This window comes from Canis lupus, chromosome 16, assembly GCF_011100685.1.
Source record: "Canis lupus familiaris isolate Mischka breed German Shepherd chromosome 16, alternate assembly UU_Cfam_GSD_1.0, whole genome shotgun sequence".
NCBI lineage: Eukaryota > Metazoa > Chordata > Mammalia > Carnivora > Canidae > Canis > Canis lupus.
In genome coordinates, this window is record NC_049237.1 from 45,140,169 (window position 1) to 45,165,896 (window position 25,728).

At 43.6% G+C, this 25,728-nt stretch overlaps 1 protein-coding gene across 5 annotated transcripts in view; it reads left to right on the forward strand.

Annotated features, from left to right (window-relative positions):
- FAT1 (FAT atypical cadherin 1) overlaps positions 1-25,728 on the forward strand; it is a 127,008-nt gene that overhangs the window by 93,814 nt on the left and 7,466 nt on the right. For all 5 annotated transcript variants that reach the window (XR_005371603.1, XR_005371604.1, XM_038560321.1 and 2 more), the window contains exons 10-25: positions 1,684-5,751; positions 6,300-6,496; positions 9,012-9,165; positions 10,003-10,245; positions 11,087-11,476; positions 12,917-13,131; positions 13,384-13,521; positions 15,445-15,588; positions 16,216-16,413; positions 17,013-17,814; positions 17,968-18,099; positions 19,770-19,927; positions 20,544-21,006; positions 22,698-22,851; positions 23,012-23,122; positions 24,673-25,304. Coding sequence is in view for 3 of the 5 variants with exons in the window: in XM_038560321.1 (XP_038416249.1) it covers positions 1,684-5,751; positions 6,300-6,496; positions 9,012-9,165; positions 10,003-10,245; positions 11,087-11,476; positions 12,917-13,131; positions 13,384-13,521; positions 15,445-15,588; positions 16,216-16,413; positions 17,013-17,814; positions 17,968-18,099; positions 19,770-19,927; positions 20,544-21,006; positions 22,698-22,851; positions 23,012-23,122; positions 24,673-25,304 (8,199 nt within the window). In the remaining 2 variants the exon portion in view is untranslated. The remainder of the gene's footprint in view (positions 1-1,683; positions 5,752-6,299; positions 6,497-9,011; positions 9,166-10,002; positions 10,246-11,086; positions 11,477-12,916; positions 13,132-13,383; positions 13,522-15,444; positions 15,589-16,215; positions 16,414-17,012; positions 17,815-17,967; positions 18,100-19,769; positions 19,928-20,543; positions 21,007-22,697; positions 22,852-23,011; positions 23,123-24,672; positions 25,305-25,728) is intronic.

Below are 25,728 nucleotides of genomic sequence, written 5' to 3' on the forward strand. Positions count from 1 at the left end.
TCATGGTCTCCCTATCGGTCAGGTGACCAGTCATGGTTTTGAAAAATGGGGTGATGCCCAGGTAGGAGAGAGGTCCTTGGAGTTCTGATGACTGGCTCAAGCACAATGAGAGGATCTGGGACTGTTGACTCATAAATGCAGACAAGCAGAAATTAGTGTCTGTGAGGCGTGGTAGAGGCAGTATTATGCTGTTTGTGTGCAAGGGTTCAGCTCAGAGCCCCAGGGCCTGGAGAAAGCCTGGGCCTCTGCCTTGTTGCAGATATGACGCAAGGCCGTGGGGCCTAGACACAGAGCCAGGCAGGCTTAATGAAAGCCAGACTGGATCTGGCCTCAGAAAAAAAAATTGTATCATGGATTGTTGGAAAATGTATTAAAAGAAGGAAATGAAGGCTATAGAAGAGGTGTTTACTAGTAATGGTGTAGAGAAAGGAGTGCTTGATCAATCTCCTGGTTTGCAAATCACAATAAGTCATTCTGGCCTATGACATGCCCCATGCAGTTGCAAGCCTACAGGAAAACAGAACTTGAAAAAGCAGTTAAGTGGCAAGTCAACTTTGTTTTGGGGAAATGTAATTGTTCATTTGGGGAAAATAAATTCAGTTCTGTGACTAGGATAGTGGATTCTGGACTATTGTGAGACAGGCGATGAAGTGTGGGTGGGTAGATGGATCGAACCTGAAGACCCTCCCAACACTGCCGCACGCCATCCGAAAAGATGGTAAACTCCTAAACTCGAGTGAACTGCTGATGTCTTTAGAAAGATTTCCATGATGATACAAAACCAGGACTATTTTGCATTTGAAGCTAAATACACCTATTCAGTATAGCTGGAAAGGTCCAGAGAGAACAAGTAAAACAGTCTATTCTAGAGTAGAGTTTCTCTGTCTCAGCACTGTTGACACTTTGAAGCAAAAAACCCTTTGTTGTGGGGGCTGTCCGGTACATTGTAGGGAGTTTAGCAGCAATTTCTGGTCTCTACCCAGCCGGGTGTTAGTAGCACACCTTACCTAGGTAGTGATAACCAAAAATGTGTCTAGACGTTGTTGCATGTTCATCTAGATAAGATCACCTCCAGTTGAGAACCACTGACATAGAGGGTAGATCGACCTAAAAAAGATTAAGAAGGGAATAGTACTGAAATCTTTGAAACCTACATAGGGTGGCAGATTGTACACAAGCTCATTCTTCATTCCCTGAATATTTGAAATAAGGGACAACACTCTTGAAGCTTGTTAAATTTTCTTAGTGAATTGACATCTTCCCTTTCATAATGAATAAGAACCATGAGAAATTGCAGGTGATAAAGGCTGAAACTAGAAGTATATTCCCAAGTTTTTGAGGGACTGTTGGAAAATTATTAATGGCCTTACAAAAGGATAACCTTGCTTTCCACATCACATCCTGGTTCAGCCAATAGTGAGTGAGTTCTGGCTTTTGGTGTAGAGTAATCTATCTTCTATTTCTTGCTTTTCATAATTTATGAACAAAACTCTGAAAAGTCTGCCACATTTAAGGAGGCTGTAAATGAAACAAGTTCCACTCAGATGTTGATAACCCCTGGATTTCTGTTTAATTATAGAATATCACTTCTAAAGATAGCTTTGTTTCTGCATCTCCAAGCTGTGACTTGTATTGGTCCTTGTATTTTCCTCTAACATGTTTTTATCTTCCCCCTCCTCCTAGGAAATATTGGAAATTCTTTCACAATCGATCCCATCCTGGGCTCTATAAAAACTGCCAGAGAATTAGATCGAAATAGCCAAGTGGAATATGACTTAATGGTAAAAGCTACCGACCAAGGCAATCCACCAATGAGTGAAATAGCATCTGTGCATGTCTCTGTTACGATCGCAGACAATGCCTCTCCTAAGTTTACATCAAAAGAATATTCTGTGGAAATCAGTGAAACTATCGGCGTTGGGAGTTTTGTTGGAATGGTGACAGCCCACAGTCAGTCATCAGTGGTGTATGAGATAAAAGATGGAAATGTAGCTGAAGTTTTTGATATCAATCCACATTCTGGAAGTATCATCACTCAGAAAGCCCTGGATTTTGAAACTTTGCCCGTTTACACATTGATTATCCAAGGAACTAACATGGCTGGTTTGTCTACCAACACAACTGTTCTAGTGCATCTGCAGGATGAAAATGACAACTTGCCAGTCTTTATGCAGTCAGAATATGTAGGACTCATTAGCGAATCAGCTTCAATCAACAGTGTGGTCCTAACAGACAAGAATGCCCCATTAGTGATTCGAGCAACTGATGCTGACAAAGAATCAAATGCTTTGCTTGTTTATCACATTGTAGAACCATCTATACACAAATATTTTGCTATTGATTCCAGCACCGGTGCTATTCATACAGTCCTCAGTTTGGACTATGAAGAAACAAGTACTTTTCACTTTACTGTACAAGTGCATGACATGGGGACACCACGTTTATTTGCTGAGTATGCTGCTAATGTGACTATCCGTGTAATTGACATCAATGATTGCCCTCCTGTGTTCTCCAAATCATTATATGAAGCATCTCTCTTGTTGCCAACATACAGAGGAGTGAAGGTCATCACAGTAAATGCTACAGATGCTGACTCGAGTGCCTTCTCACAGTTAATGTACTCTATCACCGAAGGCAACATCGGGGAGAAGTTTTTTATGGACTACCGGACCGGAACTATAACTGTACAGAACACAACTCAGTTAAGAAGCCGCTACGAGTTCACTGTGAGAGTGTCTGATGGCAGATTTGTAAGCTTCACCTCTGTGAAAATTAATGTGAAAGAAAGCAAAGAAAGTCAGCTGAAGTTTACCCAGGATGTCTACTCTGCAGTAGTGAAAGAGAATTCTACCGAAGCCAGAACATTAGCTGTCATTACTGCCATTGGGAACCCAATCAATGAGCCTTTGTTTTATCAGATCCTCAACCCAGATCGCAGATTTAAAATAAGCCGGACTTCAGGAGTTCTGTCAACCACTGGCATACCATTCGATCGTGAGCAGCAGGAGGCATTTGATGTAGTCGTAGAAGTGACCCAAGAGCAGAAGCCTTCGGTGGTGGCCCACGTGGTCGTCAAGGTCGTCGTAGAAGACCAAAACGACAACGCACCGGTGTTTGTCAACCTTCCTTACTATGCTGTTGTTAAAGTGGACACCGTGGTGGGCCACGTTATTCGCCACGTGACCGCCGTGGACCGAGACAGTGGCAGAAATGGAGAAGTACATTACTACCTTAAGGAACATCATGAACATTTTCAAATTGGATCCTCAGGTGAAATTTCATTGAAAAAGCAATTTGAACCTGACACCTTAAATAAAGAATATCTCATCACAGTGGTTGCAAAAGATGGAGGAAATCCAGCTTTTTCAGCTGAAGTTATAGTTCCCATCACTGTTATGAATAAAGCCATGCCTGTGTTTGAAAAACCTTTCTACAGTGCAGAGGTTCCAGAGAATATCCAGATGCACAGTCCGGTTGTCCATATACAGGCCAACAGCCCAGAAGGGTTGAAAGTGTTCTACAGCATCACAGATGGAGATCCCTTCAGCCAGTTTACTATTAACTTCAACACGGGAGTTATAAATGTCATAGCTCCTCTGGACTTTGAGTCCCACCCAGCATATAAACTAAGCATACGAGCAACCGACTCCCTGACTGGTGCTCATGCTGAAGTGTTTGTTGACATAATCGTGGAAGACATCAACGATAACCCTCCTGTCTTTGTTCAGCAGTCTTACGCCACGACCCTGTCTGAAGCATCTGTCATTGGCACGTCTGTCATTCAAGTTAGGGCAACAGATTCTGATTCAGAGCCCAATAGAGGAATTTCATACCATATGTTTGGGAATCATAGCAAGAGTCATGATCACTTTCACATAGACAGCAGCACTGGCCTCATTTCACTAGTCAGAGCTTTGGATTATGAGCAGTTCCAGCAGCACAAGATTTTTGTAAGGGCTGTGGATGGTGGCATGCCCCCTCTGAGCAGTGATGTGATCGTCACGGTGGATGTCACGGACCTCAACGATAACCCGCCCCTGTTTGACCAGCAGATTTATGAAGCCAAAATTAGTGAGCATGCCATCCATGGGCATTTCGTGACTTGTGTTAAAGCCTATGATGCAGACAGTTCCGACATAGACAAGTTGGACTATTCCATTCTGTCTGGCAATGATCATAAGAATTTTGTCATTGACAGTGAAACGGGGATTATCACACTTTCAAACCTGCGCCGGCACACCTTGAAGCCATTTTATAGTCTTAACGTTTCTGTGTCTGATGGAGTTTTTAGGAGTTCAGCTCAGGTTCACATAACTGTAATTGGAGGCAATCTGCACAGTCCTGTTTTTCTTCAGAGCGAATATGAAGTGGAATTAGCTGAAAATGCTCCCTTACACACCCTGGTGATTGAGGTTAAAGCAACTGATGGGGATTCTGGTATTTACGGTCACATTACTTACCATATTGTAAATGACTTTGCCAAAGACAGGTTTTACACCAATGAGAGAGGACAGATATTTACTTTGGAGAAACTTGATCGAGAAACCCCAGCAGAGAAAGTAATCTCGATTCGTTTAATGGCTAAGGATGCTGGAGGAAAAGTCGCCTTCTGCACCATTAATGTCATCCTCACAGATGACAATGACAATGCACCCCAGTTTCGAGCAACCAAGTATGAAGTGGACATCGGATCCAATGCTCCCAAAGGGACATCAGTCATTAAAGTCCTTGCAAGTGATGCTGATGAGGGGTCCAATGCTGATGTCACCTATGCCATCGAAGCAGATTCTGAAAGTGTCAAAGAGAATTTGGAAATTAACAAACTGTCTGGCATAATTACTACAAAAGAAAGCTTAATTGGCTTAGAAAATGAGTTCTTTACTTTCTTTGTGAGAGCTGTGGATAGCGGGTCTCCATCAAAAGAGTCTGTTGTGCCCGTCTATGTTAAAATACTTCCACCAGAAATACAACTTCCAAAATTTTCGGAACCATTTTATACCTATACAGTTTCAGAAGACATGCCCATCGGAACAGAGATCGATCTCATCCGAGCAGAACATAGCGGGACTGTTCTTTACAGCCTAATCAAAGGAAATACCCCTGAGAGTAATAGGGATGAGTTCTTTGTGATCGACAGACAGAGTGGCAGACTGAAACTGGAGAAGAGTCTTGATCATGAGACAACTAAGTGGTACCAGTTTTCCATACTTGCCAGGTGCACTCATGAGGACTATGAAGTGGTGGCCTCTGTGGACGTTAGTATCCAAGTGAAAGATGCAAATGATAACAGCCCCGTCTTAGAGTCTAACCCATATGAGGCATTTATTGTTGAAAACCTGCCAGCAGGGAGTAGGGTCATCCAGATCAGGGCCTCTGATCTAGATTCAGGAACCAATGGCCAAGTCATGTACAGTCTAGACCAGTCACAAAGTGTTGAAGTCATCGAATCTTTTGCCATTAACATGGAGACGGGCTGGATTTCAACCCTGAAGGAACTTGACCATGAAAAGCGAGACCGTTACCAGATCCAAGTGGTTGCATCAGATCATGGTGAAAAGGTTCAGCTATCCTCCACGGCCATTGTGGATGTTACTGTCACTGACGTCAATGACAGCCCCCCACGGTTCACGGCAGAGATTTATAAAGGGACTGTGAGTGAAGATGATCCACCAGGCGGTGTCATCGCCATCTTAAGCACCACGGATGCCGATTCTGAAGAAATTAACAGACAAGTTGCTTATTACATAACAGGTAAGACATTTAAATGAAATGGTTAAAATTAAAAAATAAATTGTACTAGAGGCATAATTTTTGAAATACATGTTTTAGGTACATTGGGAGTTAAGGGGATTATTTTAGTAAAATTATGTCTAACAGAAGTAGAAGTAACATCTATTAAGCTACATTTCAAGTTCTTTGAGGAAACCTAACAGTTGTTTCTCAGTTGACTGTTTTTTATGACTCCTTCTGCTGAACTTTATACTTTGCATATGATAAATATAAGTAACTATAGTTTCAATATAGGCTAATAATATAGGCTAAAGTATTGTTTAGTAGGCTTTACATTTTATTTAGCTTACTACTTTGTTTCAATATACATTTTAATGCCTTGATTTTGGGGTGAGGGTGGTAAGTGGGAAAGGCAATATACCAAATTTAAACGTAATAATTGTTTTAAAAACTCTTAATTCTTTTAAACCATAACATTATGTATATTTTGCGCAGCTTATTTCTGCAGTTACTTAGATCTTTCCTTGTTTCAACAAATTTGTCCTCTTCCTCCATTGATTTATTAATAGGAGGAGATCCTTTGGGCCAGTTTGCTATTGAAAATATACAGAATGAATGGAAGGTCTATGTGAAGAAACCTCTAGACAGGGAAAAAAGGGACAATTATCTTCTGACTATCACAGCAACTGATGGGACCTTCTCATCAAAAGCCATAGTTGAAGTGAAAGTTCTTGATGCAAATGACAACAGTCCAATTTGTGAAAAGGTAGGCTCTTCTGTCTTTATGTATTATGAATTTGAATTTCTTTCCTAACCCTTTCAGTAGGACTGTCATGTGATGCTAGGTATAATTCGGACACATTTCACATTTTAAACCTCTTATTGTTGAGGCAGAGGAGTGTTCAGTGGGTCAAGAGTTGGATTAGCTCTGGAACTATTTTGGGGAATGCTAAGTAGTTTAAAAATCTCATTCAAACATACTGTAAATGTTGGACAGGGTTCCAGTTGTGTTTAACTCTTAAAATGTTGCGTGAAGTTTTCATTCCCTTTATTGGGGGATGAGATTATTTGGAGGAAACACCCGATTAGTAGATCATATACAAAGCTCCTTTTTGCTTTAACAAGCTGGTTTTGGGGGCACTTGCCCTTCTACACGCCAGAGAAACTAAGAGGTTAATGAATGTGCTTCTGTAGCTGTGGATCCCACTTAACATGAGAAAAAATACCCGAAAGAGGAGCTCTTCCCATCCAAGGCTGCAAGGTGAGCACTGAAGCAGCTGTGCCCTGCAGCCAGTGGGTGAGGAGCAGTGCAGCCTTTGGGAGGTAGTGGTTAGATAAGCAGAGGAACTGGGACTTGATCCTACAGATAATAGGGACTCGATCCTAGAGATAATAGAGACTCAGAATCCTTTTGTATTTGAAAGGTGGAGATGACAGGAACAAAATGTTCCTTACAGAAGAGGAGTTTGGTGGTGTCGTGTGCATAAGAGCTAGCATGAGTGAGAGCAGGGGGTAGTAGGGCAGGCAGCGGCGGCAAAAGGAGTAGGGACAGAAGACAGAGCAGAGGACAAGCTGATCCCTTGGTGCTGCCTACATGTGACAGAATGGCACACGTGTCAGATCAGGATCGCCTCTGCTATTTCCTCCAGGAGTGAGGGAGAAAGACCAAAGATACAAGCCTGGGGTGGAGTTGGTTTGAGAGGAGGCATGTTGTGTTCCTCTCAGACTCCTTAATTATAAGGTAATGGGACATTCCAGGTTTTGTAGACTTGTAGAGACGGCAGGGATGCAGGTGGAGATTAGGGACAGATCCATAAACTGGCAGTTTGCATGGATCCCTGACAGTGGAGTCTGCGTGAGAGGCTAATAACAAAAAAGGGACAAAGAGTACATAGGGGTATTTCCTTTCCTCCATGAGGGGTGGGGGTAGTTTTAGGAGGCGGGACAGCAAGTACAGGTGTGGCTGCTAAGCGGATGATGGAGATGTGAAACAGAACTTGGAGGCTCAAGATGGGCTTTGGAGGCAGTGGGCTCGGGATCCTGATGTAGATGGAAGCCTGACTTCGGGGAGGGTGTGTGTTCATAAGTATATAGCTTTGGCCCGTGAAGGAAGAGGAGATTCCAAGGAAAGAAGGGTGGAAGATGAGGGGAGGGCTGGGGAGAGTGAGGCACTAAATGGCCTTAAAAAAGGGGGGGAGGATGGGGGCAGAGTCGCAGCTGTGGAGGGGACAGAGCCGTGCTCCGGGGATATAGCACAATCAGGAGGGAAGGGGGAGCTCCAGAGGGATGAGGTGTTCACTCCAACCCACATGGAGACTTTTTTGGCAGTAGTATTTCGTGGGTGGGTGGTGGTGGGGAGAGGGAGGAGGATGCTGGCTGTGTGTGTCTTAGAGAAAATAAATGTGTGTGTGTGTGTTTAACACTTGGCATATTACTTGGATATAATGCCTTGTCATCTTTGGGAATAATAAAAGTAGAACATTAGATCATTTGAAATCATCGGTATTGCAAAATATCCCGTTTCATGAGCCATAAAATGTAGTTTACCTCAAATTTGAGCTCGTGTTAAAAAGTCAACAAAATCTTAACCTGTTTGTCTTATGTTTTGGTTTATGGCATGAATTTCTAATTAGTTGGAACTGGAAATAGCCATTTATCATGTTTGAGTTCGGTCAGATGGGGAGGGAAGGGTAGCAGAAGAGCCCTGGTCCCAGCATCACTTGCCCCCACCCCGGGGGGCCTTGGGGATTCTTTGATTTCTCCCGTGACCTGAAGATCTCTCAACTGCAATTATCTGGTCATGTGTTAGGAAAGATCGCAAATAATAAATTTCCTGTATCGAAATGAAGTAGACATGATGTAACAGGCATTTACTCCCTAATTTTTGGTTAACTATGGAATACTACTTACAAGAATTTAAGGTAAACATGAAACCAACTCAGATACTCAAGTATTCAGAATTCTGTAGTTAAATGTCAAGTTAGACTGTTCCAGGGATACAGAGGAGTTGTTACTGTTTCATGACTCCTTTTTGTTTTAAATGTGTTTAAGAAAAACTGTTTTCTTATAAAATCATATTTCTTATTAAATCTATTTCATTTCTTATATTTTTGTTTTAAATGTGTTTAACATAAGAGAAACAGCTCCGTGGATTTTGAATTTTGTCATTTCCCATGTTTTCTGTGACAGAAGTTAAATGATTTTTTTTTCCTCTTATTCCCTTGGCAGTCATTTTAACCCTTAATGTCTTATGTTTACAATATTGCTTAAAATCTTTGTAGACTTTATACTCAGACACGATTCCAGAAGATGCCTTTCCTGGGAAGCTGATCATGCAGGTGTCCGCTACAGATGCAGACATCCGCTCCAACGCAGAAATTACTTACACATTGTTTGGTCCAGGTGCAGAAAAATTCAAACTAAATCCAGACACAGGTAAAAATGGGACTTGGGGCAAAATTAACTGTTTCAACAAAGTCATCTCATATATGTGGGTGGTTTTAGGTCACGTGTGAAATTTGAAATTACATTTTGTTCCTGTAAAATTTACTCTGATATTACAAAATTGCCATCTTTTAGAAATCACAGCAGCTTTGTGTGTAAAATGTGGGGTGAGACAAAAAAAAAAATTAACAGTATCACCCACTTGAACCAAGGATTTAAAATTTAGATTAATATCTTCTTTTTTAAAAAGTAATTCAGAAATTTAAGAATATCTCAAACTTTCTGCTTCATCCATTTTGTATATAGTTTGTTTTCTTGAATTCATGGGCATGCATTAATAATTTAGCATACTCTAAAATGATTAATGGTATTCTATTAATGGTATTCTATTTGTATTTAAATCTTTAAGATTGCTTTCCCTCTTATAATTTGGTGTCTTATTAAAGTTGGGAGTCCAAGTAACAGTTTTTTCGCAGCTCCACCCCCAGAACTAATTGTGAACATATGAGGCTATGAGTCAATTTAAAAATGTTTTAAATTTGGCAAGTTAGGTAGCGCTTTTTGGGAGAGTGTGTGTGTTTCTTTGACATTATATATAACCTGAGAGGTCCTAGCCTCAAAGTCTTTATGATGTTGAAGAGTCAGCACCCAGCAGGGTCTGGAAACCTGGATCTCTCTGGGTTCCTGCAGCTGTTGACTCCTGTCACTGATAAAACGGTGCCTTCAAAACTCTGTCACTGTAAGAGGAAAGGAGAAGACACAGGAGGTGCATTTGCAGTTCACATCTTAAATTTCAGGTAAATTCATTTATTTTTGGTTTGTTCTTAGGTGAACTGAAAACATTAGCCCCTCTTGATCGTGAGGAGCAAGAAGTGTATAACCTTCTTGTCAAGGCCACAGATGGAGGGGGCAGATTCTGTGAAGCAAATATCGTGCTCACGGTAGAAGACGTGAACGATAATGCCCCTGAATTCTCCGCTGACCCATACACCATCACCGTGTTCGAGAACACAGAGCCCGGGACGCCGCTGACCAGAGTGCAGGCCACAGATGCTGACGCAGGGTGTCTAGGTGATGCTCTTGCCTTTAAGCCATGCTCTAAGATCATAGGGACATCTGGGCCAAAACACATCCCAAGTTCAGTCTCTTTAGCTCATCTTATGTTAGGCATATCGAATAACTTGTATTATTCAATTCCTCAGCATTAAAAGCAGAATGAACTCTTTAGAATCATGAATTCATTAAAAAAGTCTACATTTTTAATGAATATCTGAAGTTTCAAAATTGTGCCCGATGTACTTACAATTGTAAGACATCTGTGGTATCCCTAAAATTATGGTTAGTGACTCTATTAACTGATCTTCATATCCATTTGAATTAATTAAGTGAAGTGTTATTTTGTGAATCAACGATTTAGTGATGTAGAAATTTTAATGTGGAAATAGAACAGAAGTGATGTTACATTATTAGAGTTTTACAGACCTTTCGCAATTTTTATGGAGAGTATAATGCTCTAGGATACATGTTTCCAACATTTCTGTAGCAGAGAATAAAAATAATTTCTTAAGTCCTACTAGTACTGAAGAATTAGAGCACTAACAAAAATGTTACTTCTCAGATCTTTGACACTGATGCTAAATAATAGACTTTATTGTAAAAGAGCTGCTGGGTATTATAGCAGACATTCCTGTAGAACACAGTCTTAAAAAGCCAGATAATGATGAAGTTATATTTAAATTAGTCAATTGTTAATGGAAACGTTTGCTTTTTAAAGATCATAGTCCTAAGAATGTCTAGGAACATGTGTTAGCATTTTCCCTTTTAAAACACACTATGTGTTTTTTTTTTTTTTTAATTGTTTAAATTCCTTGAAATCAAACAATCTGATGTGATGTCTGTCATGTGTTACCAGGACTGAATCGGAAGATCTCCTACTCACTGATTAACTCTGCTGATGGGCAGTTCTCCATTAATGAACTATCTGGAATCATTCAATTAGAAAAGCCCTTGGATAGAGAACTGCAGGCAGTGTACACCCTTACTTTGAAAGCTGTAGATCAAGGTCTCCCAAGGAGGTTGACAGCAACTGGCACTCTTGTTGTGTCAGTTTTGGATATCAACGACAACCCACCCGTGTTTGAATACCGTGAATATGGTGCCACCGTGTCTGAGGACATTCTCATCGGAACAGAAGTTCTTCAAGTGTACGCAGCCAGTCGGGATATTGAAGCAAATGCAGAAATCACCTACTCAATAATAAGTGGAAATGAACATGGAAAATTCAGCATAGATTCTAAAACAGGTAACCTACCCTGTAAATGAGAGGAAGCCCTTTATTCTGCTCCAAAGGCTGGATGGCTCAGCACTCTATGTGATACAAAGCGGCAGATCATAAATCAGCAGATACCCTAAAAAGATAAAACTCAGGTTTTCTTTGTGTTGATGGTTTAAGTGGGATTCAAAGTGGTTTAGAACTTTTAAGTGGAAAATTGAAGTATCGCACACAAGTAATTCAGTCAAGATGTCAGATGTAGTAAATTAGTAAAGATAAAGAGTAGAAGATTGTAGAGGATCTTGTGTAGTGGCCCCTTGTTCTCTCCCATATTGAAGCCATGTGAAGGTAGCTTCTTAAGCCAAACCGTAGTTTCGACCTCTTTGATCTTAGTTGCTATAGGAGGCATCTGATAACTCATTAAAATTGACGTCTTCATTATGCTCGTTAGATAGAATAGCCGAAGTACTTTTAACCACACTGAATGACTATCGACAAGGTCAAGAGTCCTAGGAGCTATTGACTCCTGCTGCGTAAACACTTTCACTGTCTTGTTGACCTGTGGTCTAAAAGAGCTAGAAGTCTTCAAACGTTGTAAAAAGTCACTTCATTCAAACCGTATTTGTGTGTGACCATTCCAGATGAAGAGTAGGTGTGTGATGATACTACTTTAAAATGTACTTTTAATGCATAAATAATCAAAGAATTATTATTTTTTAGGGCTCCTTTGTAGGATGAGCTATAAGGAAGGATGCTTAGGAAATTATTAAATCAAAAAAGGATTCTGACCAAAAAAAAAAAAAGAAAAGGATTGTTTTTCGTGCTTTTTTTAATTTATTTTTTGTTTTATTTTTTTAATTTTTATTTATTTATGATAGTCACACAGAGAGAGAGAGAGGCAGAGACATAGGCAGAGGGAGAAGCAGGCTCCCTATAGGGAGCCTGTTGCAGGATTCGATCCCAGGACCTGGGGTCATGACCTGAGTCGAAGGCAGATGCTCAACCACTGAGACACCCAGGCGTCCCAGGGATTCTGTTTTTAATGACAAGATGTAAGTAGTTACTCTGGAGATAGAAAAAAAGAGATGTACATTTCTATAAAAGGAAAACAGAAAAGGAAAAGAAAGGCCAAAGAATAGAATTCTTATGTTTTCCTTTTTAGGTTAATAGAGTGACATCTGTAGTAAACTGTGGTTTAAAAGGGAGAAGAAATAAAATCATTTTTATGGTGGGATGTGAGATGTAGCGTTGACTGGGAGAGCCATTTAAATATCACAGAGACATGAATAAGACCCAGGGATTCGCAACTTCCTGATTTGTAATTGCTGAATTAAGAAGTTAGAAAACATACATAGAGGATAAGTAAACTTCTGAAGCAGAAATGGTTTGTTTAGCAGTGTGTTTCCAGCACAGTGGGAGGAAGTGGTGGCATTTGAAAGTCCCGGACATCATTTGGCTTTTCTCTTACAGGGGCCATATTTATCATTGAGACTCTGGATTATGAAAGCTCTCATGAATATTACCTGACTGTAGAAGCCACTGACGGAGGTACGCCTTCCCTGAGTGATGTGGCAACTGTGAACATCAACGTCACCGATATCAATGACAACTCCCCCGTGTTCAGCCAAGACACCTACACGGCAGTGATCAGCGAGGATGCCCTTCTCGAGCAGTCGGTCATCACGGTGTGTATTTTCTCCCCTGCCGTGTTCTTCTTTTGGGACTTTGCAAGAAATTTCAGGAGGATCGATCCAGTTTTTGTTGTGGCCTTACTAGAAAATAATTGGAAGTTGTGAAATGTCATCTGTTCTCCCAGTCGATGAGTGACTCTGTGGTAAATGATTGCCTTGTAATAGCTAGCTGTTGATAGCAGAGATTGGCTTAGACGCCAGTCCCTTCCTTAGCTGTCTCCTGAGGAGCAGTGTGATGTTTCCTAGGTCATGGCTGATGATACTGATGGGCCCTCCAACAGCCGCATCCGCTATTCGATCATAGATGGCAACCAGGGAAGTCCATTTACGATTGACCCTGCCAAGGGAGAAGTGAAAGTGACCAAGCTTCTAGACCGGGAAACGGTACGTGCAAAAGTGTGGCTTAAATTGTTTACTGATTACCAAACCAGGATAGAGATGTTCCTTGCGTGCCCCCCTCTGTGACACGATGGGAAGTAGGAGAAGGGCTAGGAACCAGCCTTGTTCGGGCCCTGACAAACAAGGCACAGTTGGAAAGCATTTCCAGTATGAAAATCTCAGGAATGTCAGACGTGTTTCAGACTGGTAGGAGTTTGGAGTAAAAGTTTATATTAGGGAGAAACTTGTGTTGGCTCCAGTGTTGGGGGAGCTTCATGGAGTCAGTTGCTGGGTTTTCAGTAATGTCAGAGACTCAGAAAACTGTAGTCGCTGAGAGAAGGCGAGTCCCTGTGAGGAACTGCGTGGAGAAAGGAGGACACGCTGTACATTTAGGTGATCCCTTTAGGCTGCACTGGAGTAGAGGAGTCCTACCAAGAAAGGGGGGCTGGGGGCAGATCAGAGGCTCGGACTGGACGCTGCAGGCAGCGGGGCGGTACCGAGTATTTGCGGGCCTGGCTGTCACCGTCCGAGGGTGGGTCCCCATGCGAGGAGGGCAGACCTGCGCCAGGCCCGGACTGGGGGCTGCAGGGACCTGGCCTGAAGGGAGGAGGCCGTAGTGCCCGTGGGCTGTGGCTGGGCACCCCCGATCCAGGGGGCCGGCCGCGTGAGGCTGGGAGCTGGCCCTGGGAGAGGCCCGGCCTCTGCTCTTCCGTGGGGCGGTTGGTGGCAGACAGTGGCACGTGTAAGGAAAAGCTTTCAGCCAGTATTTGGAGATTTTACTCCAGAAACCTAAAAGCTGGAACTACAGATAATGGCACAGGCCTCTGGAGAGGATTCTGGAGGCAGTGGGGCAGTGAGGTAAATGTGAGCAACTGAGGGAAGCCGGGCTGCACCTCTGCACCTCTGCCCACGCACAGGGAGCTGCCTGGAGAGGTCCCAAGTCTGGAAGTGAATTGAAAGGACATTGGTGATGATAGAGTGTCGTTCCAGAACAGTTACAGGTAAAGCTAAGACCAGAGGAATTGGGGAGACGGTGATGAGCTCAAGTCTCAGTTCCTTCATTCCTGTTGTGACCTGTTACTTTTGAGCAGGGACTTTGCAGGAGGCTTAGGGAGCCACCGCTGTTAGGCTAGCAGTTGCTGCACTGCTGGCCGAAGAGCACGTAGTGTTGGTGACTGACGTGTTTGTCCGTGCCTTCAGCGCGCGGACGTCTAGCGCGATGGTGTGTCGTGCATCCCAGGCATTGCCCTTGCCTGTTGGAGCGTCTTGCAGGGCTTACTCTGCAGAACATACTCTGGGATTGAGCCGGCTTTCTGGCTTCTTCCAACTCTCCTGCTGGAGGAGGGAGCTTAACAGGGGAAGCTTAACTACCCTAGGACAGAATGCGCCTCACTCGATGCCACGGCCTTTGTATAGGGGGTCACGAAGAACCGTCCCGAGGGGTTTAGACAGTTGGCTACTTTGAGTGATGGGGGAGGCTGATCCGGAGTGTCTGGTGTTGAAGATGAGTAAGCCCTCGGGGGTGGAAAGCATCTTCCCTCAGCTTTTGGCTCACAGTCCTCTTTGGGTCTTAGAGAAACTTGCCAACCCTGTTACTGCAAAAGCAACAGCCTTTGAGCTCTGCCAACACTTTTCTCATTATATTATCTCTTTTATAACTTCCGTTAATCGGTTTTAAAGTTAGAAAGCTTTAATGGAATTGAGTATGTTTCAAGAGGCATCAGGGAATCTAACCACCATCGCTAACTTTTCCTGTTGAGCGAATACGTCCCATTCTGTAGGTACTTGCAGTGTGCTTGTTGGTAGGTTGGGGAGTTGCCCACGTGCGAGGTAGAGCAAGTGAGGACAGGTACTCAGATCTGCCCTTCCGGGCCTGTTCTTGGGCCTTGTGAGGTGGACATGTGTTCTCTCTGTCTTGTGTCCGAAAAGATTTCAGGTTACACACTCACAGTTCAGGCGTCTGATAACGGCAGTCCGCCCAGGGTCAACACAACCACCGTGAACATCGACGTGTCGGACGTCAACGACAATGCTCCCGTCTTCTCCAAGGGAAACTACAGTGTGATTATCCAGGTAATCTTGGGGTGCTGACGGTGTTCCTCCAACACATCCCCTTTGAAACGAGTTCTTCTGTTGGCCTCAGTTCATTTGAAATACTTATCTTTTCCAAAGATTACTTTTTAGGAAAATGAGAAGAGTAAATAAAATTAGTCCATCAATACTAAGAGCTGAGCATTTTCAAGATAACAGCCAAGCTTTTCTCTTTTTGTGCTTTGGTTTTTAAGATTCTCACTAGCTTGATCCTTAATCTTATTTCCTGCTGTCCTGTATTTGAGAGGCATCAGAGTATCTAATTCACCTCCTCCCTCGTCTCCCCTGCTCCTACTCCATCTTTCTTGCGCTTCTGCTCCCCATGCATCCTTTCTTATATGTTGCTTCCCCTCTGGTCTCCGAACCCCTACCTTTCCCTCCACCCCTTTCTCTTCTCCATTTCCCTTCACCTCTTTCTCTTTGCCGCCACCAACACCACCACCATCACCAGCAGCTCCTCTTCTCTCTCTTCCTGCTAAATGGAACAGCAACTAGGCCTTGTTTTCAGTATACTTCATGTTCTAGAATACTTGCCTGTGTCTGCTACCATATAGCATTAGTTTTGTTGAAGATCGTGGGTTTTTTGTTTTGTTTTTTTTGACCCTCCAGGAAAATAAGCCTGTGGGCTTCAGTGTACTGCAGCTGATCGTGACTGACAAGGACTCCTCCCATAATGGCCCACCTTTCTTTTTCACCATTGTGAGTGGGAATGACGATGGAGCATTTGAAGTTAACCAGCAGGGGGTCCTCCTGACATCAGGGATCATAAAGAGGAAAATGAAAGATCGTTACCTACTGCATGTTAAGGTACGGAAGTCCTTGTGATGTTATTGCGGATTCCTGGAGGAGCATCCTTTGGCCGCTGTCTTCTTGTATATGAATAGCTTACTTTCATGAGAAAACCAAATGAATAGAACTGTCTTGTTTGTTTGTTTGCCATACCTTTTTTTATCCCAGGGCACTCTGAGGGGTCTGATTTATTCATTGGGTTACTTGATCATACACATTGGTGGAGCTGACCTTCCTTATGAATTAGCAAAAGGGCCACGAGGAAGTATTTATCCTTTTCCTTGCTAGGAAATAAGAAATGGAGAAATAAGTACTAATTGGTCATTTTTTAAAGTGTGAATAATGTAAATATATTTTTATTAAGAAGTTGTAAACAGGGATGCCCGGTGGCTCAGTGGTTGAGTGTCCACCTTCGGCTCCAGTCGTGATCCCAGGCTCCTGGGATCGAGTCCCATATTATTGGGCTCCCCACAGGGAGCCTGTTTCTCCCTCTACCTGTGTCTCTGCCTCTCTATGTCTCTCATGAACAAAGAAACAAAATAAAATAAATCTTTTAAAAATAAGGAAGTTGTAAACAATGACATAGACAAAGCTTGTTTTGTTTCATTTCCTCCTAGGTGGCGGATAATGGAAAGCCTCAGTTGTCATCTCTGACCTATATTGACATTAAGGTCATTGAGGAGAGCATCTACCCACCCGCAATCTTACCACTAGAAATTTTCATTACTGCTTTTGGAGAGGAATACTCAGGGGGTGTCATTGGGAAGATTCATGCAACAGACCAAGACGTGTATGACACTTTAAGCTACAGTCTCGATCCCCAGATGGACAAGCTCTTCTCTGTTTCCAGCACAGGGGGCAAGCTGATAGCACACAAAAAACTAGATATAGGGCAGTACCTTCTCAACGTCAGCGTCACCGATGGGAAGTTTACAACGGTGGCGGACATCACAGTGCACATCCGACAGATAACACAGGAGATGCTGAACCACACCATTGCCATCCGCTTTGCCAATCTCACTCCGGAGGAGTTTGTTGGCGACTACTGGCGCAACTTCCAGCGAGCCTTACGGAACATCTTGGGTGCAAGGAGGAACGACATTCAGATTGTTAGTTTGCAGCCCTCTGAACCTCATCCACATCTGGATGTCTTACTCTTTGTAGAGAAATCAGGTGGTGCCCACATTTCAACAAAGCAGCTCCTGCACAAGATTAATTCTTCCGTGACCGACATTGAGGAAATCATTGGTGTTAGGATCTTGGATGTATTCCAGAAGCTGTGTGCAGGACTGGATTGCCCATGGAAATTCTGTGACGAGAAGGTAACCGTGGATGAAAACGTTATGTCCACGCATAGCACGGCCAGACTGAGTTTCGTGACTCCGCGCCACCACAGAACAGCTGTGTGTCTCTGCACAGGTAACACACCTGAGTATCCGATAGTAGGTGGCACAGATCATTTCATGGACAGCCTCTAAAGGCTACACAGGAACGAAATAATGATCATTTTCTTGAAATTTCTGTTAATTAGTTTCCGCCCCCTTCTCTTTTTTTTTTTTTTTTTTTAAACAGAGGGAAGATGCCCCCTTGTCCATCACGGATGTGAAGACAGTCCATGCCCAGAGGGATCTGAGTGCATCACTGAACCCGGAGAGGACAGATACACCTGCGTCTGCCCGGGGGGCCGGTTCGGTCAGTGCCCAGGTAAGAGTTCAGTAAGGAAGCGTGCTTCTATTTCTAAAAGTCGCTTTCAGTGTTTCTTGCCATCGTTTTCTTTATTGGGGTTGACAGGTACTGTAAAGTGTATTCCTTACAGGTCAAGCATACAAATGATTGAGGAGCCGTAGTAACTTTTCCTTCCTCTTACATGTAATAACACCCCCGAGTTACCAGGGAGGCTCTTCTTCTCTGATCGTGCTCATAGCAACATGTGGTCCCGTATGTACACATTTGGTGTGCTTTTTTTCTCACATTCTTCAAAAAGTTACCACATCTCACATAGTCTGCTTGCTTTTACTGTGGCTTACTGTATGTTGTGGGCCTCTTCCCACATCCACGCACGGAAGCCTCATGCTTTTGAGTGTGGCTGTACCTTAGTTTATTTGACATGTTCCTTGCTTATAGAGCTTGAGCTTGTAAAGATGCTTGCTTGTGTTAAAAATGAATCCTTGTCTACAGTTAATCACGGTGAGGCGCTCGGGAATGGACAGAGTTGTTGAATTGTAGTGTGGTACTCCTGAAACTCATACAACATTGTTAGTTATACTTCAATTTTTTATTTTTTATTTTTTTTAAAGATTCTATTTTATTTTTTCATGAGAGACAGAGAGGCAGAGACACAGGCAGAGGGAGAAGCAGGCTCTGTGCAGGGAGCCCGATGCGGGACTCGATCCCGGGTCTCCAGGATCATGCTCTGGGCTGAAGGCAGTGCTAAACTGCTGAGCCACTGGGGCTGCCCTCAATTTTTTTTAAAGTACTTTTTATACATAATAGTCTTATTGGTGCCTTTATAGTATAATTTATTTCTAAACTAGGATTTATAGCATCAGATTAACTACATTTTTAAATACACCATTATGTTAGTTTCCCCACAAAGTTACACCAGTTCCCTTCTTGTGGTCGTGTGTGGTTGTCTCACTCCCCATTCTCTTGCCAATGTACGGCTTTCAATTAAAAAACAAATTCCCCCATCCAGCAGGCATGAAATGCTATCTAGTTACTTTAGTTTGCATTTCACCAGCTTCTTGTGAAAGTCTTATTTATTCCTGCTAGCATTCCCTCTCTTGGATTGGCCTGTTTGTATCTTTGCTTGCTTGTCGGGGTTATTTGTCTGTTTCTTGTCTTCAGTATGTAGAACATTCCGTGTGTTCTGTGAGCGTGAACATTATCTCCATCCCACTGTCTGTGTAGTACTGATGTTTTGATTAGTTTACAGTATCTCGTCATTTTGAAATTTAATTTTTGTCAGTTCTGTATAACTTTACATACCATTTCCACCTCTGGAGAGTGATACTATTTTCAACATTTTTGGAGACTGGGGATTATATCTTCCTTGAAAGGTTTCCCCAAACCACCTGAAACTGTGTAAATATTTTTCTCAATTGTCTTCTCATTTTGTATTGAACATTTTTATATTTAGGTATTTTGTTGTTTTAGAATTCATTTCTCTTTGATATAGGAGTCTAATTTTCTTCCAAAAGGAAATCCAGTTATGCTATCCTTTTTATTGAAGCAAATAGACATTTTCCATTGAATTGGATTTCATATGTTGTAACCTTAAATAAAAATGTGCGTCAGTGTTGGGGGAAAATCTCACTTTTACAGATATACTTCAACTTGGTTCTGATTTATGTTTTCTTCTTTGTGATTCACAGGGAGTTCATCTGTAACATTTACCGGAAACAGCTTTGTGAAATACCGTCTAATGGAAAATGAAAACAAATTGGAGATGAAACTGACCATGAGGCTCAGAACCTACTCGGCGCATGCAGTTGTGATGTACGCACGTGGGACCGACTACAGCATCTTGGAGGTATATTTTTGTACTTGAAGACTTTTAAAACACAAAATACCATTTTATATTCACATTGTCCATTTTTGAAAAAAAAATTAAGGGAAATGGTTTTATTCCACATTTTAAATAGCTCCTTGGTACCTCTCTAAGTTTAAGACTTTTGGGTTAAAGAGCTCTTTTTTTTCTCTGCAGTAGCATAGAAATTGACTTCTGTTCCTCCTGTTTTTAGGTCATGTGACATTAACATTCAAACTAAAAATTGGTATTCCAGCTTATTAATTAATGTTATAGGGAGTTTATAGAAAGCATTCACAAGTGCTTGTAAGTGGTAATGATCTTTTTTTTTTTTTTTTTTCAATTCATGATTCACTTTTGATTGTACCTGATGATAAATTTTTGGTGGTTTTTCAGTTAACAGTTAATGGTTGGTGAATCCCATGATGCTTTTTGGATGTGCATCTGGCACTTTTGTCAGGCTGTGTGCAGTGATCAGATGAGCATGCGTGCTGTGGTGCCTAAACGCACGGCCTCTCCTTCAGCCGCTATAAACCTACCTCTCCTTTAGATGTGTGATCAGAGTTCAGAACAGAAGGTTCTGAGAGAGTAATGTGAATGGTAATTGTTGTTATCACAGATTCATAACGGAAGGCTACAGTACAAATTTGACTGTGGAAGCGGCCCCGGAATTGTGTCCGTTCAGAGCATTCAGGTCAATGATGGGCTGTGGCATGCAGTGTCTCTGGAAGTGAACGGAAACTACGCTAGGCTGGTTCTGGACCAGGTCCACACTGCATCAGGCACAGCCCCTGGGACTCTGAAAACCCTAAACCTGGACAACCATGTGTTTTTCGGTGGCCATATCCGTCAGCAAGGCACAAGGCATGGAAGAAGCGCCCAAGTCGGTAACGGTTTCAGGGGCTGTATGGACTCCATTTATTTGAATGGGCAGGAGCTCCCCTTAAATAACAAACCAAGAAGCTATGCTCACGTTGAAGAATGGGTGGACGTCTCTCCTGGGTGCTTGCTAACAGCTACGGAAGACTGCTCCAGCAGCCCTTGCCAGAACGGAGGCATCTGCCATCCATCACCTACAGGAGGTAGGCTTCGTGTTAGTCATCTTCAAAGCGTTTTGTGGCTAGACACGTGAAGTTCTTCAGGTCTTTTCGTTTTCTCCTTCGCAGCCAGATGGTGTCAGATACTTTAGTCAGTATTGGAATTGAGGGGTCCCAGGGCAGGGCTTGACTCAGGATGCTTCCCCGCAGCCAGGCTGGAGGGGGCAGGTTTTCACCTGCCGAGCTTCTGTAGACACACGGCAGGTGCTTTGAGAGGATTTATGTCCAGACACTTGTCATTCCGCACCGGGAACCATGGGCAATCCACAGGCAACTCTGCTTCTTGGTCCTTAATCATTTTTGCACATCCTTCCAACCACGTAGACGTTGGCCCAGTGGGACTCAGAATTGTATATTTAGTCCTTCTTGGTGCCTGCTTTGATCTGCTGGCTCACACCTAGGGGCTGCTGGTCTTGCTATAAATGCCATATGGTTTTCCAGAATGCCTTGAACCCTCCTGAGGTGTCTCCAGTCCTATCCTTGAAGCCTTAGCATAGGAGAGTTCTCGTTTTTTGTAACCTGGCCCCGTTTGTTCCCATACCAGTAATAGGTGTTAGGAAAGGACAGTCATGCTACCTGATAAATAGAGCAAAATGAGAATAGCACATCAGAGGGATTTCAAAGGATTCGGCTTTTTCTTATCTTTCTTTGGGAAGTATTTGTGATATTGCATGCAAAGAACAGGACAGGTTATCCCCACAGTAATACTCTGCATGGAAGTTGTACTGTGCTCATATCACATGTCCAAGGTGGGCCAGCGAGGATGCTGTCCTCCTTGATTCCCTCAGGGATGAGGCTAAAGGAAGCTACCATGAGGAGGACGGGGATGTGACAGCCACATACTGGCTTGTCGAGTTTCTAGCTCACAGGGTCATGTCGTTGGCCAAAGAAAGAAACTTGGACAGCCGTGCCCAACTTCAGAGAGAGCATGGAAGCGCAGTCCTGCCATTTTCCCCAAAGACAGACACTGGGAAAAGGTCTACCCCATGCTCTGTCCCATGTCACAGTCTTTGCAAGAGTCTGACATTCTTTATGCTCCTTTGGACAAATATGATAATCCCTTTTCCTTGATGGTTGCTCGTGGTCTTCCGAGGGCTTTTTACATTATGATTTCAGCCTTCAAAAGTGTGTGAGCTGCAAATAAATTAGGCTGTTCAGTAGTAAGTGTTGTCAGTCTGCAAGGTCACTCAAATAAAGGACTGTTTTTCCCTGCTCTCTCAGCTTGGCCCAGTAACCTCACATAAATTATGACTAACTAAAGCTAATTAGGAGTTCTTTCTGCAGCTCGTTGTGTTTTGGTTATACCAACAGTGGGAGTTCTATCTTATTGATTCAGACAATATTTTATCCAGAGGGAATAGGAATCTTACTAACTTCTACGGGTCTCAGAGAATTAAGACTTCTCTCTCTCTCTCTCTCTCTCTCTCATTTTATTTGAGACTGAGCACAAGCTGGGGGGTCAGGGGAGAAGCAGATTCCCTGCTGAGCAGAGAACCCAATGTGGGGCTTGATCCCAGGACCCTGGCATCACGATCTGAGCCTAAGGCAGATGCTTAACCAACTGAGCCACCCAGGCACCCCCTAAGGCTTCTTTTAAAAGTAAAAACCAATATACTAAGATACATTTCTTGCATTATTGAATGATTGGACTTTTTTATTCCCTTTTGCTCATGCAGGTTATTACTGCAAATGCAGTGCCTTGTTCATAGGGACGTACTGTGAGCTGAGTGTCAACCCCTGCTCCTCCAACCCATGCCTTTATGGTGGCACCTGCATCGTGGACAACGGAGACTTTGTGTGCCAATGCCGAGGATTATATACCGGTCAGAGGTGGGTGTGGTTCTCTTAATTGTCAAAATGACAGAATGAAAGTTCTGAAAGTGCCTACTGTTTTTACATATATAGGATTACATCTACTTGTTCTCTGTCGTGAGGTGTTTATTTGCATTCAAAGTGTGAGGCTAATGCATATTTCCTTCTCCTCCTCCAGGTGCCAGCTGAGCCCATACTGCAAAGATGAGCCCTGTAAAAATGGTGGAACGTGTTTTGATAGTTTGGATGGTGCTGTCTGTCAGTGTGATTCGGGTTTCAGGGGAGAAAGGTAAGTGGCTTCATCCAAAATTTGTATTTGCACCTCGCTTTCGTGTCCCATCAATTCACAGATGCAACCGAACTTTATTAATTTGGGTGACATGGCTTTAGAATTTCATGTTCCCCACCCTTAGGTCCTTGTAGAATTTATCCTTTCACTCTTTAAAGTACTGAGCAGTAAATACAATATAGGGCTTGAAAATACCTATCTCTAATTCAGAGATGAAACTTATAAACAGGCAGTACATGTTTATTAAGGCAGACGCACATGGAGTTGTCACCTGTCTTTTGAGGCAGGATGACAATGACCTCTCCATAATACGCTGTAACGAACATTTACATAGCCATTTAGCAACCCTTTTCAACTCTTGGCCTCTTTTATAATCCCTGGCATAATGCTAAGAGGTGATGGTTGTTTTCTAGGGGAGGAAAATGAGGCACAGAGGTGCTTGCTGGCCCACTGAGAGAGGCAGGGTTTTTTTTAGCTCCCAGATGGCTTTTCACTAGTTCAGTTTAAAAAAGTTACTCCGTGCATGTTATTTGTAAGTGCCTCGTGCCTCACTGAAGCGTTCACTGTCAGTCTTGCGTGAAGGCTCTGAGTGTGAGCTGCGTGCAGGTATCTGCATGGCTTTTGCTTCAGCGGTGGTCAGAGTCTTCAATTTTGCCATCAGTCATGTGGTCTTAGTTCATAAGCTGACTTTCCTAATTCCAGTCAGTTAATACTAAATATATTTGACAGAGGGGTCTTAGACTTCCAGTGGCAGTTGGTATGGGGGAAGGTCAGTAGATACGTTTTATTAAAGGAGGGAGGCTCTGGAAAGCGTCGGGCACCCATATGGAAAGGCAGAGGGGATGGGGTGGCCTGCAAATGTTTGACAGGTGAGGAGGGGCTGTGGGAGGCTTTTAGCAGGAAAAACGTTTTAAAATGGAACAGTTTTCTAGCCTTTCACATGTTTTTACAGAAGTGTCCTATTTCCAAACAGGAACATTTTCTTAGAAATTGAAGCTAGCCTATCAGAAGTGTTTCCACCATACTGTGTATCAAAATGCAGGTTCTTGGGGCGCCTGGGTGGCTCAGTCGGTTAAACATCTGCCTTTGGCTCAGGTCATGATCTCGGGGTCCTGGGATTGAGCCCCACGTCCGGCTCCCTGTGCAGCCTGGAGTCTGCTTTTCCTTCTCCTCCCCACTTGTGCTCTGTCTTGCATTCTGCCTCTCCCTCTCTCTCAAATAAATAAAGTCTTTAAAAAATGCACATTCTAAACAAAGAGAATCAGAAACAAACTGCATACTTAGCCTGTGAATTTGGTTTGCTCATCTGTGACATCCCAGAAAAGTTCAGTATGGCTTGCCATAATGTTTATCTCCCAGATGTACCAAGTTTAGACTCATGTGATTAATGTACTCCACGAAAGGTGGTTCCCCCCCTCCCCCCCACTTGTTGTAATTATTATCGTCTTTGGTAGTGGGTTTCCAGTGGTCCCATGTGTTGTTTGGGGTTCGTCCTTGGGCGCTGACCTATGGGGACCCGCATGGCCAGCGCCTGTCCTCATTCTTGGCAGGTGTCAGAGTGACGTCGACGAGTGTGCCGCCAGCCCCTGCCGCAACGGGGCGCTGTGTGAGAACACGCACGGCTCCTACCACTGCAACTGCAGCCAGGACTACAGGGGCCGACACTGTGAGGACGCCGCGCCCAATCAGTACGTGTCGACCCCGTGGAACATCGGGCTGGGCGAAGGCATAGGCATTCTCGTCTTCATCGTGGGGATATTTTTGCTGGTGATGGTGTTTGTCCTCTGCCGCAAGATGAGGAGTCGGAAGAAGCAGCAGCAGGCTACACCTGAGGACAAGCACTTGGGCCCCGCCACCGCCTTCCTGCAGAGACCGTATTTCGATTCAAAGCTCAACAAGAACATTTACTCCGACATCCCCCCCCAGGTGCCCGTCCGTCCCATCTCCTACACTCCAAGCATTCCAAGCGACTCCAGGAACAACCTGGACCGCAATTCCTTTGAAGGATCTGCCATCCCAGAGCACCCGGAATTCAGCACCTTCAACCCCGAGTCTGGGCACGGACACCGCAAGGCCGTGGCCGTCTGCAGCGTGGCCCCGAACCTGCCTCCCCCGCCCCCTTCCAACTCCCCTTCGGACAGCGACTCCATCCAGAAGCCCAGCTGGGACTTCGACTATGACAGTAAGACCGGCTCTTTGCCTCTGAGTAAAATGTCACCGAGCCCAACGGTGCCCTTATACGTTCTGCTTGAGCTTCCAATGGTCCCAATGCAGTGCTGGGACTCTGCCAGGGTTGAATAGGCTCCAGTGGTCCCAGTCCAGTGCTGGGACTCTGGCAGGGGTCAGTAGGCTCCAAGCCCAGGGCCCTTTGGTGTGATGTGAAAAACCTGCCCTGGCTGAGTGCTGTGGCTGTGATGTAACACTAAGCAGGGGATGGGTCTCTCCTGAATATTAATATGAACAGGACTACACTCCTTTCATTGTTGTAGTGGATATGGCTTCTCAGCTAGGAGTTTGGGGGCTTTTTATGCCAAAGAAATTAGGATTTTTTTAAAAGAATATGGGCAGAAGTCATATTTTTAGTAGTGGCCCAACATGTCTTTTGA